We start from the raw sequence: 16,656 nt of genomic DNA, 5'->3' as shown, positions 1-16,656 counted from the left end.
CCCATAAGTGATTTTAATTCCATGATGTGTAATTTATGGGGTTAAGTGTTGGTCAAGAATAGACAACACAGTGTACATTTTTTCTGTTCTTCATTCTTCTTTCTGTTCATTTATGTTTTCATTTCAAGTTTAATGAAATCCTTTTCCAAACACCACACACACATACACACACACACACACACACACACACACACAAACACACATCATTTTCTCAGTGCCATACTTTGAAAAGCAATAGAGTGGAACATCTCAGCCTATTATGTAATATGGTTAGAAATAAATAGCAAAAACAGTATTTAAATGCTACTTCACCACATTGAAATTAGAGATGTCTTTTCTTAAGTAGCATAGAGCCAAGGAAAACTTCGAAACATAATTTGATAGTGTCCAAAAAATATAGAAAATGACTATAATTCTGTAAAAACAGTACTTACAGGAAAATGAAGAATGCTTATTAATAAGAAAAAGAAGAGAAGCAGGGGCACCTGGGTGGCTCACTGGGTTAAAACCTGCCTTCGGCTCAGGTCATGATCTCAGGGTCCTGGGATCAAGCCCTGCATCGAGCTCACTGCTCAGCAGGGAGCCTGCTTCTTCCTCTTTCTCTCTCTCTGCCTGCCTCTCTGCCTACTTGTGATCTCTGTCTGTCAAGTAAATAAATAAAATCTTTAAAAAAAAAATAAGAAAAAGAAAAAGAAGAGAAGCATAATAAGCTTCCCAGCCAAAACATATAAGGACATACAAATTATAAAACTGAGAAATAACAAAAAGTAGAATTGATAAACTAAATCTCTTTTTAAAATACCCAAGAATTTTTGAATCTCTCTTTATACACACACACACACACATATATGTTGTGTGTGTGTGTGTGTGTGTAGATATATATATATATATATAGAGAGAGAGTGTGTGTGTGTGTGTAGATATATATGTGTGTGTATATATATATAGATAAATAGATATAATATATAGAATCTATATATATTTCACCGGGTATATATACGGTGAGATATATATAAAGAGAGGTGAAAATTAGAACTGTTTTTTCTTTTTATTTTCAAACAGTTTCAAACTTGTAAAAACAGCACAAAAACTTTTGTACACCCTTTATCCCAGATTTGCTATTTTTTTAAGATTTTATTTTTTTTTTTTTGAGTAATCTCTACACTCATCATGAGGCTTTAGAGTACAACCCCAAGACCAAAAGTCTCACGCTTTACTGACTGAACCCCCCAGGTTTGCAAATTTTTAACATTTTGTCATTGCTTTATCTACCTACCTACCTACCATCCATCCATCTTACATACTGCAGGATATAGATATATATCTGTATAATTTTTTGAGCTTTTTAAGAACAGATTGCATGCATCATGCTCCTTTCCTTGTAGTATTTCACTGTGTATTTCCTAAGAACAAGAATATTCTCTTATTTATCTAAAGTATGGTTATTAACTTGAGAAAAGTTGATGTTGGGTGTAATAACTTTTACCAGATTTATAGTCCATATTCCAGTTTTGTCAGATGTCCCAATAACACCCTTCATGGCAATTCTCCAATATAAGACCCATTCTGTCATTGTTTATTGTATAATTTTAATTTGGAGCCACTTTCTCAGCTTGGTTTGTTTTTCATGCCATTGACATTTTTGAAAGACATAGGCCAGTTATTTTTTAGAGTATCCTTCTGTTTGGGGTCTTGTGGCTAGGTCCATGTTATGTAGTTTTAGCTGAAGCCATTCATAAATGAGAACTGTATCCTTCTTAGAATATACACCTGGAGATGCAGAGTATCCATTAGTTCTGTTTTGGTTTTGGTAAATTGTGTTCATGTACATAAGATGTTTTCCAATTTCTCTACTGTAGAATTACTGTTTTTCCTTTTGTAATAAGTAATATGTGGGAGATACTTTGAAACTAGCAAGATGTCCCATTTCTCCTCAAAATTCTCCCATCCCCTAGATTTAGAATTCATTGATAATTCTCACCTGTATCATTCTTCACTCTGATGGTTGCAGAATGGTGTTTGCTAACTCCATTATCCTCTCCGTGTCAATTAGCATTTTATTTTGTAATGAAGAACTTTACGTTTACCCCTTAAACTGTAAACTCATGGTTTCTTATTTCATTCAACCGTTTACAATTTTATAGTTCTTACTTCTTTTCATGTTCAGTTTGTCCCAGATTTAACCAGTGCAAATCTCAAACTGTCTTCTGTGTCTTTTAAATGTCATATCTATCTTTTTTTTTTTTTTTTAGCACTTTCTCATTTTCTCACAGAAGATGTTTTAAGTTCATCTTGTGTTTTTCCCACTCCTACCGAGGAATTAGCTACCTTCCCAATGAGCCCTAATTCTATGAATGGTAAATGGTATTTTAAAATAATGATTGACATGGTACCTGACTGGCTCAGTTGGTAGAGCATGTGACTTTTCATGTTAGGGCCATGAATTCAAGCCCCACATTCCATATGGAGCCTACTTAAAAAATAATAATAAAAATAAATAAAGGGGCGCCTAGGTGGCTCAGTGGGTTAAAGCCTCTGCCTTTGGCTTGGGTCATGATCCCGGGGTCCTGGGATCGATCTCCACATAGGTCTCTCTGCTCTGCGGGGAGCCTGCTTCCTCCTCTCTCTCTCTGCCAGCCTCTCTGCCTACTTGTGATCTCTGTCTGTCAAATAAATAAATAAAATCTTTTAAAAAAAATATAAATAAATAAATAAAAATAAAAACAGTGATTAGCAGCAGGTTTCAGCAGAGCTAGAAGTGTGTTTAAAAATTTTTTTTTAAGATTTGATTTATTTATTTGAGAGGACTGGGAGGAGCAGAAGGAGAAGGACTAGCAGACTCCATGCTGGGCTCGGAGCCTGACATGGGGCTCAGTTGCACAACCCCAAGATTATGACCTGAGCCAAAATCAAGAGCCAACGCTTAACTGACTGAACCACCCAGACACTACAGGATGTGTTAAAAATTTTTGAAATTACCGTGTACTTCCAGTTCCAGTTTAGCTCCTAAGCATCTTTGCTTGGCTTTTTCTGTTCTACATTTTTATATCCCTTTTTCCATATCGAGAACCCTGGCTCTTGACATCATTAATATTATGTATTTATTCATTTACTCAATCTTAAAATATACACAGAAGAGCTTCAGAATGACTAGTCCCATCCCACTACAACAAAAAGTATTTGCTCAAGATAGTTTGCAGGTTTTTTCCTTTATGTAAAGGGTGTATGGTCAAAATACACTATTCAAAAGGTACTTCAATCAGTTCTTTTTTCCCTTCAGTGATTTTATTAATTTGAAATAGAATTGGGTTTGTTTTCTGTTATCATTCAGTGTTAGTTTTCCCCCTCTCTGCATCCTTTTTAAAAACATTATCAACTTATTTTTAATGTGGAATTTTAGTTTGATTTCCAAAGTCAAAAAAGATATGCTCAGAGAAGTTGACTCTCTCACCTGTCCCTTCATCCTGTCTCCCTATATCTTGTAATCATTTCATTCATTTTTGGTTTATCCTTCTTATTTCCTTTTGCAAAAACATTTGGGATACATGCATGTTTTCTTATATTCCCTAATTTCTTACATAAAAGATAAGCTGTATATGCTTTTTCATAGTTTGCCATTTTCACTTAAAAGTATATCCTGGGAATTACTTCCCCTCAGTTCATGGATATCTTTCTTCTTTTCACAGCTGCCCAGTATTCCACTCTATGTGTATACACAGTTCAGCCAGCCAGTCACCTATATTGGGGCACTTAAGTAATTTCCAATATTTTGCAAATACAAATAGGGCTGCAGTGAATAACTTCGTGCATATGCATTTTCATATTGTTGGAGGTATGTCTTTATAGTAAGTTCCCAGAAGAGAGATTGCTACATCAAAGGATAAATACATTGTAATTTTGTTAGACATTGCCAAATTCCTCTCTGTAGGAATTGTGTCATTTTGCATTTCTGCCAGAAATGTTGATACTGTTTCCCCATAGCTTCTTTCCTCATTGCGTCTTTTACATCAACAAATGATCTGGTTGGATGAGTTGCAGAAGTTGGGAGCTGAACTAGAAGTCTTATGTATCTTAAAGCTTTTGACCTTTTGCACAGTATCCTTCAAATGGCTCCCATATAAATGGAATCCATATAAATGGATATTGGAATCCACAATATTGTATAAATGGAATCAGTCGAGGTTTCTTTTACTCAACATAATGCCTTTGAGATTCATCCATGTTTTTGTATCTTTTAATAGTTGATTCCATTGCATTATGTAGAAATTTCCTGTGTTACAGATATATCACAGTTTGTTCATTTGTTATCCAACTGAAAGATATGTGGGTTGTTGTATACAGTTGTGGGGCATTATAAACAAAGCCACTATATGAACATTCGTGTACAGGTTTTTGCATGAACATCAGATTTAATTTTTCTTTTTCTTTTTTTTTTTTTTAAAGATTGGTTGATTGATTGATTGATTGATTGGGGGTGGGGGGGGAGAAGCAGACTCCCCGCTGAGCTAGAGGGCTCAATCCTAAGACTCCAGGACCATGCTCTAATGACCTGAACCGAAGACAGACACCTAACCAACTGATCCACACCCAGGTGCCCCAGATTTCATTTTTCTAGGATAAATACCTAAGAGTGGGATTGTTGGCTCATATAAACAAACAATGTTATATGTCATGTAAACATACACACATGGGGCACCTGGGTAGCTCAATTGGTTAAGCGTCTGCCTTCAGCTCAGGTTATGATCCCAGGGTTCTGGAATCAAGTCGCACATTGGGCTCCCTGCTCAGCAAGGAGACTGCTGTCTGCCACTCCCCCTGCTTATGTTCTTTCCCTCTCTGACAGATAAATAAATAAAATCTTTAAAAAAAAATAAGGGACACCTGGGTGGCTCAGTCGGTTAAGCCTTCGGCTCGGATCGTGATCCTGGGGTCCTGGGATCAAGTCCACAACCGGCTCTCTACTCAGCTGGGAGCCTACTACTCCCTCTCCCTCTGCTGCTCACTCTGCTTATGCTTTCTCTCTCTCTCTCTCTCTGTGTCAAATAAATAAGTAAAATCTTTTTTTAAAAAAGTAAACATACACACAAATAAGTATGAGTTTATCTTTGTAAAACATACAAAAACAAAAACCTGCCAAACCATTTTTGAGAGTGGCCATATCATTTCATGTTCTCACCAACAATGTGTGTATGTTTATGTTGTTCCAGTTTTAGTATTGTCATTTTTTGTTTTTTATTTGGTTTTTAATTTTAGCCATTAGACTAAGTGTGCAGTGTTATCTTATTCTGTTTTTAATTTGCATTTCTCCAATGGTTAATGATATCAAACACCTTTTCATGTACTTTTTTTGCCATCTGTATATCTTCTTTGGTGAAGTATCTGTTCACATCTTTTGTGCAGTTTTTATTGGGTTTTCTTACTGTGGAGTTTGAGAGTTCTTTTTTGGTTTTGAATGTAGGTCCTTTTTGGAATATATGATTTGCAAATATTTTCATCTAAATTGTAGCATATGTTTTCATTTTTTAGCAATGTCCTTTGCAGAGTAAAAGTTTTTTTTTTTTCAGAGTAAAAGTTTTTAATTTGTCAAAGTTTAATTTATCATTTTTTTGTTTTGTGGATTATGCTTTGGATATCATATCTAAGAACTCTTGGTCAAACCAGAGTCACACAGGTTTTTCTCCCATGGTTTCTTCTAAAAGTTTTGTAGTTTATGTTTTACATTTAGATATATAACAGTTTTTGGTTTTTTTTAAGATTTTATTTATTTAGTTGTCAGAGAGAGAGAGAGAGAGCGAGCGAGCGCGAGCGAGCACAGGCAGACAGAGTGGCAGAGGGAGAAGCAGGCTCCCTGCGGAGCAAGGAGCCCGATGTGGGACTCGATCCCAGGACGCCGGGATCACGACCTGAGCCGAAGGCAGCCGCCCAACCAACTGAGCCACCCAGCCGTCCCAGATATATAACAGTTTTGAAATAATTTTTTGTATATGGTGTGAAGTTTAAGTCAAGGTTCTTTTTTTGGTTTTTTTTGCATATAGATTAACATTTCTTTTATACTATGTTAACAACAAATTATCTTAATTCTCCTTCATCAGAGACTGTCTTTATTTCTGAGGGATATTCTTACTGGGATATAGAATTCTAGGTTGAGGGGCACCTGGGTGGCTCAGTGGGTTAAGTGTCTGCCTTCAGCTCAGGTCCTGATCTCCGGTCCTGGGATCAAGCCCCAGGTCCTGGGATCAAGCCCTAGGTCAGGCTCCTGGCTCATGGGGAAGTCTGCTTCTCCCTTTCCCTCTGCCCCTCCCCTCCCTGGTGTTCTCTTGCACTCACTCTCCTTTCAAATAAATAAATTAAATTAATAAATAAATTCATTAATAAAATAGAATTCTAGGTTGACATTTCTTTTTTAGTACTTAAAAAGATGTTCCACTGCCTTTAGACCTTTGTAGTTTTGTTGAGAAACCTCCCGTCATTTGAATGTTTGTTCCCCAATATATAATCTGGTTGCTTTTAAGACTTATTCTTTGCCTTCAGGTTTTAATTTTCAGTTTTATTACTGTATGCCTGGGCATCAATTTCTTTGTGTTTATCCAGTTGCAATGTTCTGAACTTCTTGAACCTATAGATTTATATCTTTCATCCACTATGGGATGTTTATAGTCATTGTTTTTCTTCGGATGGTTTTTCTGGACTGCATTCTTCGTCTTTTTCTTCTGGGATTCAAATCACAGAAATGTTCGGCCATTTCTTATTGTCTCACAGATCCATTAAGTTCTGTTTTCATTCTCTCTCTCTGTCTTTTCACTGCCTTTCCTCTCTTGTTCAGGTAGAATGAAAATAAATCCAAAAAGCAAAGTCCAGAGTATCTGCCCACCTTCTGTCCTGTAGAGACTCCTGAATCCTGCTCCTCAGACCAGAAAGAGGGTTCTTCTGAAGAAACTCTTCATATTTGCACCCAGTATACAGACCCAGATGTCAGGTTTTAGGCTGTCCCTGAGTCTAGGCCAGGAAATATCATAGAAAATAAAAACAGGAAACTTACCACTGGTTTGGTGTTAGAGTTCCTTGACCAGCCTTACTCTTCTGAGTCCTCAGGTAGCTTTTCTACACATTCTGTCCAAGATCCTTAGCTGTGTTCAGTGGGAGATACAAAGTGAAATCTGCTTACTCTCAAAGATTTTCCATCAGTAAGCTCATTTGAGAACAGTTTAAGTGGAAGATTATTTAGAGAAATTCTTTAAGCAAGTATGGAACAACCAGTGAAGAATGTAAATAAATTAAATTCCTTCCCCCCCCCCATTTCTTTGCCTGTTGCCAAAAACTTTTCTCAAACTAGCCATCTTGTATGTTTTCCAGATTTTTATTTAAAAATATATATATTTGGACATGATTTTTTAAAACATACGGATTCGGGGCACCTGGGTGGCTCAGTTGGTTAAGCTGCTGCTGCCTTTGGCTCAGGTCATAGTCTCAGGGTCCTGGCATCGAGTTCTGCATCGGGCTGTCTGCTCAGTGGAGAGCCTGCTTCCCTCTCTCTTTCTCTCTGCCTGCCTCTCTGTCTACTTGTGATCTCTCTCTGTCAAATAAATAAATAGAAATCTTTAATAAAACATACAGATTTCAAAACCATAACTTTTTTAAAGATTTTAATTTATTTGAGAGAGAGGAAGAGCATGCAAGTGGGGGGAGAGGGAGAGTGAGAGAACCTCAAGCAGATTCTGTGCTGAGCCCGGAGCCCAGAGCCTGATGCAGAGCTCCATCTCACAACCTGAGATCATGACCTGAGCTGAAACAAGGGTCAGACACTTAACTGACTGAGCCACCCAGGTGCCCCTAAAACCAATGTTATTTTTTTAATATTAGTTTTTGAAGTACTAGATACATTTTGATGTGTTATGTGAACATTTTGACCAAACAAATGTGACTAATGGATCTGAGAATTCATTTTGAATAAAATTTATAGTTATTACTGAACAATCCTTATTAACTTGCATTTTAACATAGGTGTTCCTTAACCTTCTTGTCTTTAATCAATTTTTCACTACAAGAATAACAAAACATACAATTAAATTAAGCCATTTTACTTAAGGCTGTACAAAGCCATCAATTTTTATGATGACTGATTTTTGAGCTTCATCATCTGATCTATGCTCTCTGTCCTACATGCTTATTCGAGTCACTTCACAAAGATACCCAAATAGTCAATGAAAAGGATTTCAACTTCATTAGTTAATAGAGAAAACAAAAATCAAACTGTCATGCAATACCACCAAAATAGCTAAAGAAATTTGTATCTTGATCTGGGTGTTGGTTACTGGAGTATATTCACTCTGAAAATTCATCCCTATTATACACTTGGGATTTGTACAGTTTTCTATATGTATGTTATATACTTCAGTAGAAATAGTATACTAAATTAATTAGATCTTGATTTTTTTTTGTTTCTTCAAGATTGGCTATTAGTATATCTACTCATTGGTCACCCCTGATGGAACTCATTAGATGGAGTAGTTTTTCAGTTGACTCAGTAGAGAGGATCTTTTCATCAGAGAACTAGGAATGGTGTTATCTTTAGGAGAATAATTGATTTTAATGCCAAAAAACACACAGAATTGATTTTTAAATAGCCCAGATATTTTTATTTATCTATTTATTTGAGAGAGAGACAGACATAGAGCATGCATGCAGGGGGATGGGTGGCGGGTTGCAGAGGGAGAGGGAGAGAGAATTTTAAGCATTCAACGGACTGAGCCACCCAGCTGTCTTGTAAATAGCCTAAATATTTTTAAAGGAAAAGGTAAGGTGTGCTCCATACAAAGCCCTTCTAAAATCTTCCACAGGCCCCTAAACCTGTGAAGTGTGGGAGCCCAGATAGTATTAGAACGGATTGGCCTTTCTGTTGACCCTTTCACAGTGTACTCATAATAAATTTTGGATGCAGGTAAATACCAGTCATAGAATTCTGTTGTCACTTCCCAGCCCCTCTGTTTTGTTTTATGGGTTTTTTAATATTTGTTTTTGTTTTTGCAGATCTTTTCACAGATGCTGCTGAGACTGAAAAAATGGCCAAAAGTTTAGAAGATTCTGAAGGAGTCTGTTTTGTTCCATCTTTTAGTGGATTGCAGGTATTTTTAAAAAAATTTTTTAATTTTTTTTTAGTCAGTGCCAACTACAGACATTTCTATCCTCATATCCACACTCAAAATTATATACCTGCCATTCCCTTACCTGAAAATTTGGGCACTGATCACTGTGAGGGTAAAGGCATGTTCTGGGGCTGAGGAGCTGTGACTTAGCAGGGATGAGAAAATACAGCACATTTAGCCTGGAGCTCCACCCGTGTGGAAATGAGAAGTTGCCAGGCTTAGTACAGAACTTTTACATAAGACTTAGGATTACTTTATCGTAACCAAAAGTTGCCATTTCCCAGTAGGGAAAGATGTATCTGTATATTGTCATTGTTTTACTTAGAGGAAGTATCCCATTGAGAATTAGAAAAATAATGTGAAGATTACATGTGTGCATGCCCCCCCCCCCACATACATATGGGCATATTTTGCTATAACTTTTAAGTTTCATTAACTTTTTTTTTTAAGTTTCATTAATTTTTTTTAAAAAATCAAAATTTATTTTCATTAACTGTTGTGATGGAGTATTGGTTACTTTGCCTAATCAAAAAGTGAACCCAGTAAAAGACTTGGCTTTGTAATATTTAACTTAGTATTTAATTGAAAGATCTGTAATATTGCCTTTGATTTTAGTGTGTTGTAATAAGACCTTTAAAAAACTTCCCAGGTATATTATTATGAACAAAATTCCATTTTTTGGAAATCTTATACCAGCCTTTTAATCCTCTTAGAAATATGTTTCCTTTCACAAAATAAAAATTTCTCTTACTTCTAGTCCATCCCATTCTCAGGCAGTCAGTTAAAAAAAGCCCCAAATTTGAAAGTTTGGACAATATAATGTAGAAAAGCTGGTGAAAAAAGATTAGATCAGGGTGTGTCAAATCTCTAAAAATACCGTATTTTGAATCTAAACTTTTAATGGTCATTAGTTTAATATCTGTAACAATTTCCTTCTATATACATTATCTTAAAGGACTAAAAGTTTATAAACTACGCAGTAGAGGTTGCACTGTGTCCTCTTTAGGGTGATATGAGCAAACTAAATAGCGTCCATCCTAGGACGGGGGTGAAGAATATTTGTTTGGTTGAGATTTCAGGAGGAAGCTTGAGATGAATAGTTGTCATCAGCCAAGGTAGGATTTAATTAGGCTACTGCGTATTCTTCCCTTTTTGAGAAATAATGCTGGGGGACTTAATAGTGGCTTTATCTTGACACCTCTGTTTTTAACTTCTGCCTCAGTCCATATGCCTCTAAAAATAATTTAAAATATATGATTAAAAAATATTGCTAAAGCCCAGAAGATTAGACAAAACTCTCACAGATACCATTTTTAATTTCGTGTTAATAAAAAATGTCCCTATCCTGCCATGACTGCCTCCTGGCAATATGTTGGGTTTGAGAGGAGCTTGGGAGGGCTGCAGACCAAGTATTTCCCAATGTAACATTGAAACTCCTCAGTAGAAACCAAAAGTTAAATCAGATACTAATTGATACTAGTTGATACTAAGCTGTTTGGAAAATAGGAGGGAGATCACTGATAAGCGGCCTATGTCAACAGCTAAAGAAAATGAGGGATTAGGGGAAATGGAGGGAAGGGTCAAGTATCTGCCATACTGCCTTTAATTTTAGAATATTGTTATACCATAGATAACAGGGGGCAAGATATTAAAAAATCCCCATAGCCTTAATTTCTCCAGGGACTCTGTTGAGAAAGGGGCTTGGGGGGCACTTTGAGGAAAGTGGGACGTCCAGGACAGCCACTTCGGGAATGGCAAGGGGTGGGCTAGAGCATGGGGGCCATAACCCCGGGGTGACATCAGTTGGTGCAGCCATTGTGGCTTCACTCTTCAGAGCTTGTGGTTTGTGGGAGGAGACACTAATGGAGAGTATCTTTGAGAGGCATCAGAGGCAGGAATCAGTGGCTAGCTGCTTAACTTGAAAGTTACTATGGTGGTGGCAGTGGTAGGATGGACAGGACTGTGGACCAAGTGCTGGTCTTCAGAGGCTGAGGAGTCATGCTCCAATGAGGTTTCTTAGGTTTGCAGGGACCCGGCTTGCTCTTCCTACCCTGAGAGGAGCTGGTGGTTCACTGGTACTGGAAAGGAGTCGGCAACTGACTTTGCAGTTCTTAATGTTCTTTGTGGTTTCTTTTCTGTGGGTCCCCTTTTCTCATTACCAGCTCTGCTCTGTATTCTTTCTTCCTCCTAACTTCTGCTTAATTGTCATTTTCCTCACACTTTCTGCTTCTCCATAATTTGGAAATACACACAACGTTCTGACACTTTGTGCCTTTTAGCTTCAGTTCCCCCTGTTGATGGTCTTTTTCTTAGATGGTCTTTTCTGGGAAATCTGAGACTCTGACTGGAGCACCTGGTCTTCTCAAGCTTTGCACAGATTTTAAGTTAGTCCTGCTCAGTCCCCATAGTTGTGACACTGGCAGTGGAACTAGGGTGTGAAACATGGCTGCTGTAGACAACAAGGTCTGTGGATTCAAGCAGTTCCTTCAGAAAGAGATGTGGCCAGCAAGTACTGGGAATGCCATCTCTGGTCTTGTGAGTGACTGGGATCTCTGCACCATGGAAAGGTGAAGGGAGGTAAAACATGAAGTTGATGTGGTCCTAAGCAAACATGGGGGAAGGGAAGTGTCTCCTCTAACAGTAGATGCATAGTGGCCTAGGGTGACCATGGGAAGTAGTTGTGATTTTCTAGGACCCGTGATCTGGAAGCTTGAAGGTCCTCCCCTGGATAGCCACCACTGAAGCTGTTTGCCCAGCACAGAGCCGGTCATGTTATAGCAACCCCAGAATGAGTAGAGAGAACTTCTCAGAGTTGGTTACAAGTTAGGAGAATTTATTTACAATAGAAGGAAGGATTGATTCAGAAGGCACAGAAAGGGTTATGAAGAAAGTCAGTAGTGGGAAGGGTTTTAGTAAGAAATAATAGTAATATAAAATTGTAGCAAATTCTTACTCTGTATCAGGCACTGTTCTAAATGTCATGTGTTATCTCATTTAATCCTCAGTAACTCTGTAAGGCAGAAGATGCTCTTATCATCCCATTCCAAAGATGGGAAAACTGATGTAGAGCTGTTAAATCACTTGCGTGGTCTCACACAGCTAGTGAGTGGCACAGCTGGTTTCAGGGCCCAGGTGTTCTGATTCCAGAGTCCAGGTTCTTAAGCACTCTACTGTACTGGTTCATGATATAGTGTAAAAAGTGACATTGGGAATACATAGTAGGTGCCAGAGGAGTTTGTGTTTAAGTTCACAGTTGACAAAGGGCAAGAGGCGTTAACCATCCTGCAAGGCCCCAGCATATTAGGCTAGGATCCCAGTGGTAACAAGGGCCTATCGTGGCAGCCCGTCTGTTCCTTGGGTAGGAGTCAGCTAGGTTAGCTTTGGCCTCCATTCAAAACTTTACCGAGTCCTGCTGTTCCTGTTTGGTTGATGGTCTGGGAGGCTTACTCAATGGGATTGACAGTGACAGATTAGAAATGTGGCTGGAGGCTGTCTGTCCTGGCAAGGTGTGACCAGGCCCAAAGGACTTTGCCATGTTTTTCCTACCATATCATCCCAAAGACAGACTCACTTGGATTAATTAATACAGGGGAATTGTAACCGAAAAGGACTTTTTGGGTCTTTATGGAATTTATTACCCCTCAGATTGGCCTATTACTAATTAATTATAAATTATGTGCTTAGCTATATTTACAAAAGTGATTTCAGGCCAGTCATACCAGGACTTTTTGTGGTATATTAAAAGAAAATGTTTTTATGCAGAAAATACATAGCACACTACTAGGGACTCATTGAACTGGCTAAATCTGACCTGTCTTTGTTTTCCAGTATTATACTACCTGATAGATGCCAGTGTGACTGTATAAATAAGCTTTTACTGAGTGAGTCACCAAAACACATTAATAAATTTGAAAAATAATCAGGATATAATCACAATAGGAGGAAAATCACAGCTACAGGAAGGATAAGATGTAATATGGAATTTCTTCAATTAAGTAATGAGGAAGAGTATTGTTTGTTCATTAATTGAACAAATGTGTGAGGATGCTCTGTGGGGGCCAGATGCAGTGCAAGGCCCTGGAGACATATAGGAATGAGTTTCTGTAGGGAAGACAGACTTTTAACAAATGTTCACACAAATATACATGCTTGTAAATATATGATATGATGTGAAGCTCTAGGGTTCCATAAAAGCGGTGATGGAGGGGGTGCTGAGTGGCTCCGTCAGTTCAGTATCTGCCTTTGGCTCAGGTTGGGCTCGAACCCTACATTGGGCTCCCTGCTCAGCAGGGAGTCGGCATCACCCTGTCCCTCTGCTGCTCCCCCTGCTTGTGCTCTCTCTCTCTCTGTGTCAAATAAATAAATAAAATCTTGAAAACAAAAATAAAAACGATGATGGGGGTTTGGTCTTGTCTCTGGGATCAGAAGTTTTCCCAGAGGAATCTGAGCCAAGATCTGGAAGGGGAGTAGGATTAACCAGGAAAAGTGGTGGTAGAAAGTTTTCCAGGTAATGAGATGATGTCTCAAGGCGCTGAAGTTAGAAGGCATTTTTCTTGGGGACCATCATTTCCTGATAGCACTAATACTTCCCTCTGTTGTGACCTCATATCTTACATTGAAACCATTCTTCTGTGTCTTTCCTTGTGAGATTATAAGCTCTGGCAGGGGTCTTTGCTCTTCATCTTTGTGTCCCGGAATTGTCTTACATTTCTGGATGCAAAGATGAAAACAAACTTCATCCGACAGATACAGAATTCCAGCTCAAAACTTCGGCTCTTTTAAAGACGGAAGTTAGGCCAAGTCATTTCTCCTATGAGGCAATAAGACTATTAAGCTAAGAAATAGAAGAGTTTAGTTTGAATGTCTGACGGCATACTAGGTGTAAGTTATGACACTGGAAAACGCATATTCTGCATTATAGTTTTTTAATCTTAAGACTAATGTATATTTTTAAAAAAACACTCTATAAAAACGATTCTGGTGTAAAAACTTTACAGATGGAGAAAAGGGGAAATACTAGGATTGCTTTTCATTTCTTCTTGTAGAGCTAGATATTTAATAGTTTGTTACTCTGAAAAAAAAATGATTAATAATTTGTTACTCTGCCTCAGTCCCTTCTCTTCGTATGAGTTCAGACAGAAGGTTTAGCTAAGTCCAATACCTATGACTCAGCCTTGCTTAGGTCCTATTAAAGAGTTATCGTAATAGTTCACATACTATGGGGCTATCATTTATTTTAAAACTACTTAACTCCAAGCATTCTTTTTTTCTACCATGGCAGTGGTTTTATTGCATAATATGTCTTCAAGACTATAGATATAATTTAGAACAATAATAAAAATTCTTCCCAGTGGAGATGCAACGTGGGGGGTTTGGGGGGTAGGACAAGAATAAATGAAACAACATGGGATCAGGAGGGAGACAAACCATAAGAGACTCTTAATCTCACAAAACAAACAGGGTTGCTGGCGGGGGAGGTGGGTAGGGAGAGGGTGATGGGGTTATGAATATTGGGGAGGGTATGTGCTATGATGAGTGCTGTGAAGTGTATAAACCTGGCGATTCACAGACCTGTACCCCTGGGGCTAATAATACATTAAATGTTTATAAAAAAATAAAAAAAATTAAAAAAAATTCTTCCTGTCTCTTTCTTTAGGCTCCACTAAATGATCCCTGTGCATGTGCCTCTTTTATGGGCTTGAAGCCTTCCACCAGTAAATACCATCTCGTACGAGCAATATTGGAGTCCATAGCTTTCAGGTACCAAAACCTGCCCTAAACTCTCCCTTCCTCATACAGTATTTCTATTTCCTTCTGTTAATTTCTGCTAAACTAAATTATGAAATTTCTTAATTTTAACTTTTCATACCTTTAAAGTCATACTGTTTATGACATAATCTGCTCCTATTGCTTAATTGCTGTAACATCTCTTTTTTTTTTAGATGTAATAGAACCAGTACCTTTCAGATTTGATATCTGAAAATAGAGGATTTTTAAAAATGCAGTTGGCCCTTGAACACCATGGATTTGAACTGTGCGAATCCACTTAAACACGTGAATTTTTTTCAGTAAACACGGTACAGGACTACAAATGTATTTTCTCTTCCTTATGATTTTCTTAATAACATTTTCATTTTTCTAGCTTATTTTATTGAAGAATACAGTATGTAACACATATAACATACAAAATATGTATTAATTGACTGTTATCAGTAAGGTTTCCTCCCAAAAGTACGCTATTAGTAAAGTTTTAGGGGAGTCAGAATTTACACATGGATTTTTGATTTTGTGGTGGGCTAATATCCCTAATCCCTGTGTTATTCAAGGGTCAACTGTATCTAATTTCTTAAGCATAAAAGATTTAAAATTTGGGCTTTCAGAGATTTTTCTATCCTTATTGATAAAGGAGAATTCTAATTATTCTTTTTTTTTTTAAAGATTTTATTTATTTATTGGACAGACAGAGATCACAAGTATGCAGAGAGGCAGGCAGAGAGAGAGGAGGAAGCAGGCTCCCTGCAGAGCAGAGAGCCCGATGTGGGGCTCGATCCCAGGACCCTGGGATCATGACCTGAGCCGAAGGCAGAGGCTTTAACCTACTGAGCCACCCAGGCGCCCCGAATTCTAATTATTCTAATTAATAATGCTTCCATTATACTCAAAGATTGAATCACCAAAATTACTTTTTTTGTATCTTTCCCTTTCATTATAGCACAGTTGTAGTTTATTAAAGTTAAGAATCTGGCTGTCATAAATATGGAACATTTGGAACATTTAAAATAAAAATGTCTGTGATTACAAAGTGATTATTTTTATAGTTGATGAATTCTATTAGATGTTATTTATGTCATGTCATCCTAATCGCTGTCTATTAAATGAATGCTTGCTTTAAATTTTTATTTGTAGGAAGGACAGTAGATTAAATTTATTTCTAAATGAAAAATATGTTCCCTTTTATCAAGGTGAAAGCACTAGGCCCCGAACCTCTTGCTTGTTTGAGCATTTATTATCAACTTCCAGTTAGCATAGTATTTTTGAATATTTGAATATGTTGGTTTAATGTTTTCTTTTGCAAATTTTATAAATGCCACATAAATAAAACCGAAGTTTTTATTTCTCTAGATTGGAAAAAAATAGAGAATTATGCTATGAACGTTCCCTAAACAGTTATCTTGATTTTTTTACTAGAAACAAACAGTTGTATGAGTTGATGCAGAAAGAGATCCATATCCCTGTGACAAAAGTCCGGTATGTAAACTTTGTTTTCAATAGATTTAATTAGAAATTGGAAGTGAGTAGTAATTGCTATTAGTGTTTTCATCATTATGATTATTCAGGATTTCAAAAAAAATTATGCCTAGTTCCTTTGCAACAAAGTTCTTGGTCATAGGAATTTGAAAAGAAAATAATTTGGATTTATAGAGAACATAACACAATATAGAATTTAGGAAGATCCTAATATAAGTATGTATATTATAAACATCTTTAAAATCTCCTTTTTGTATGTGTGGCT

General features: G+C 37.2%; 1 protein-coding gene across 3 annotated transcripts in view; it reads left to right on the top strand.

The window, feature by feature from the left end:
* Nucleotides 1-16,656, top strand: part of GK5 (glycerol kinase 5) — a 76,947-nt gene that overhangs the window by 53,624 nt on the left and 6,667 nt on the right. For all 3 annotated transcript variants that reach the window (XR_013967910.1, XM_080822566.1, XM_080822567.1), the window contains exons 12-14: nucleotides 9,028-9,122; nucleotides 14,800-14,903; nucleotides 16,332-16,391. Coding sequence is in view for 2 of the 3 variants with exons in the window: in XM_080822566.1 (XP_080678692.1) it covers nucleotides 9,028-9,122; nucleotides 14,800-14,903; nucleotides 16,332-16,391 (259 nt within the window). In the remaining variant the exon portion in view is untranslated. The remainder of the gene's footprint in view (nucleotides 1-9,027; nucleotides 9,123-14,799; nucleotides 14,904-16,331; nucleotides 16,392-16,656) is intronic.

Source organism: Martes martes (assembly GCF_963455335.1).
Source record: "Martes martes genome assembly, chromosome: 1".
Lineage (NCBI taxonomy): Eukaryota > Metazoa > Chordata > Mammalia > Carnivora > Mustelidae > Martes > Martes martes.
Note: the sequence above shows the minus strand (reverse complement) of the source record. Positions and strands in the feature narration are given on the sequence as shown.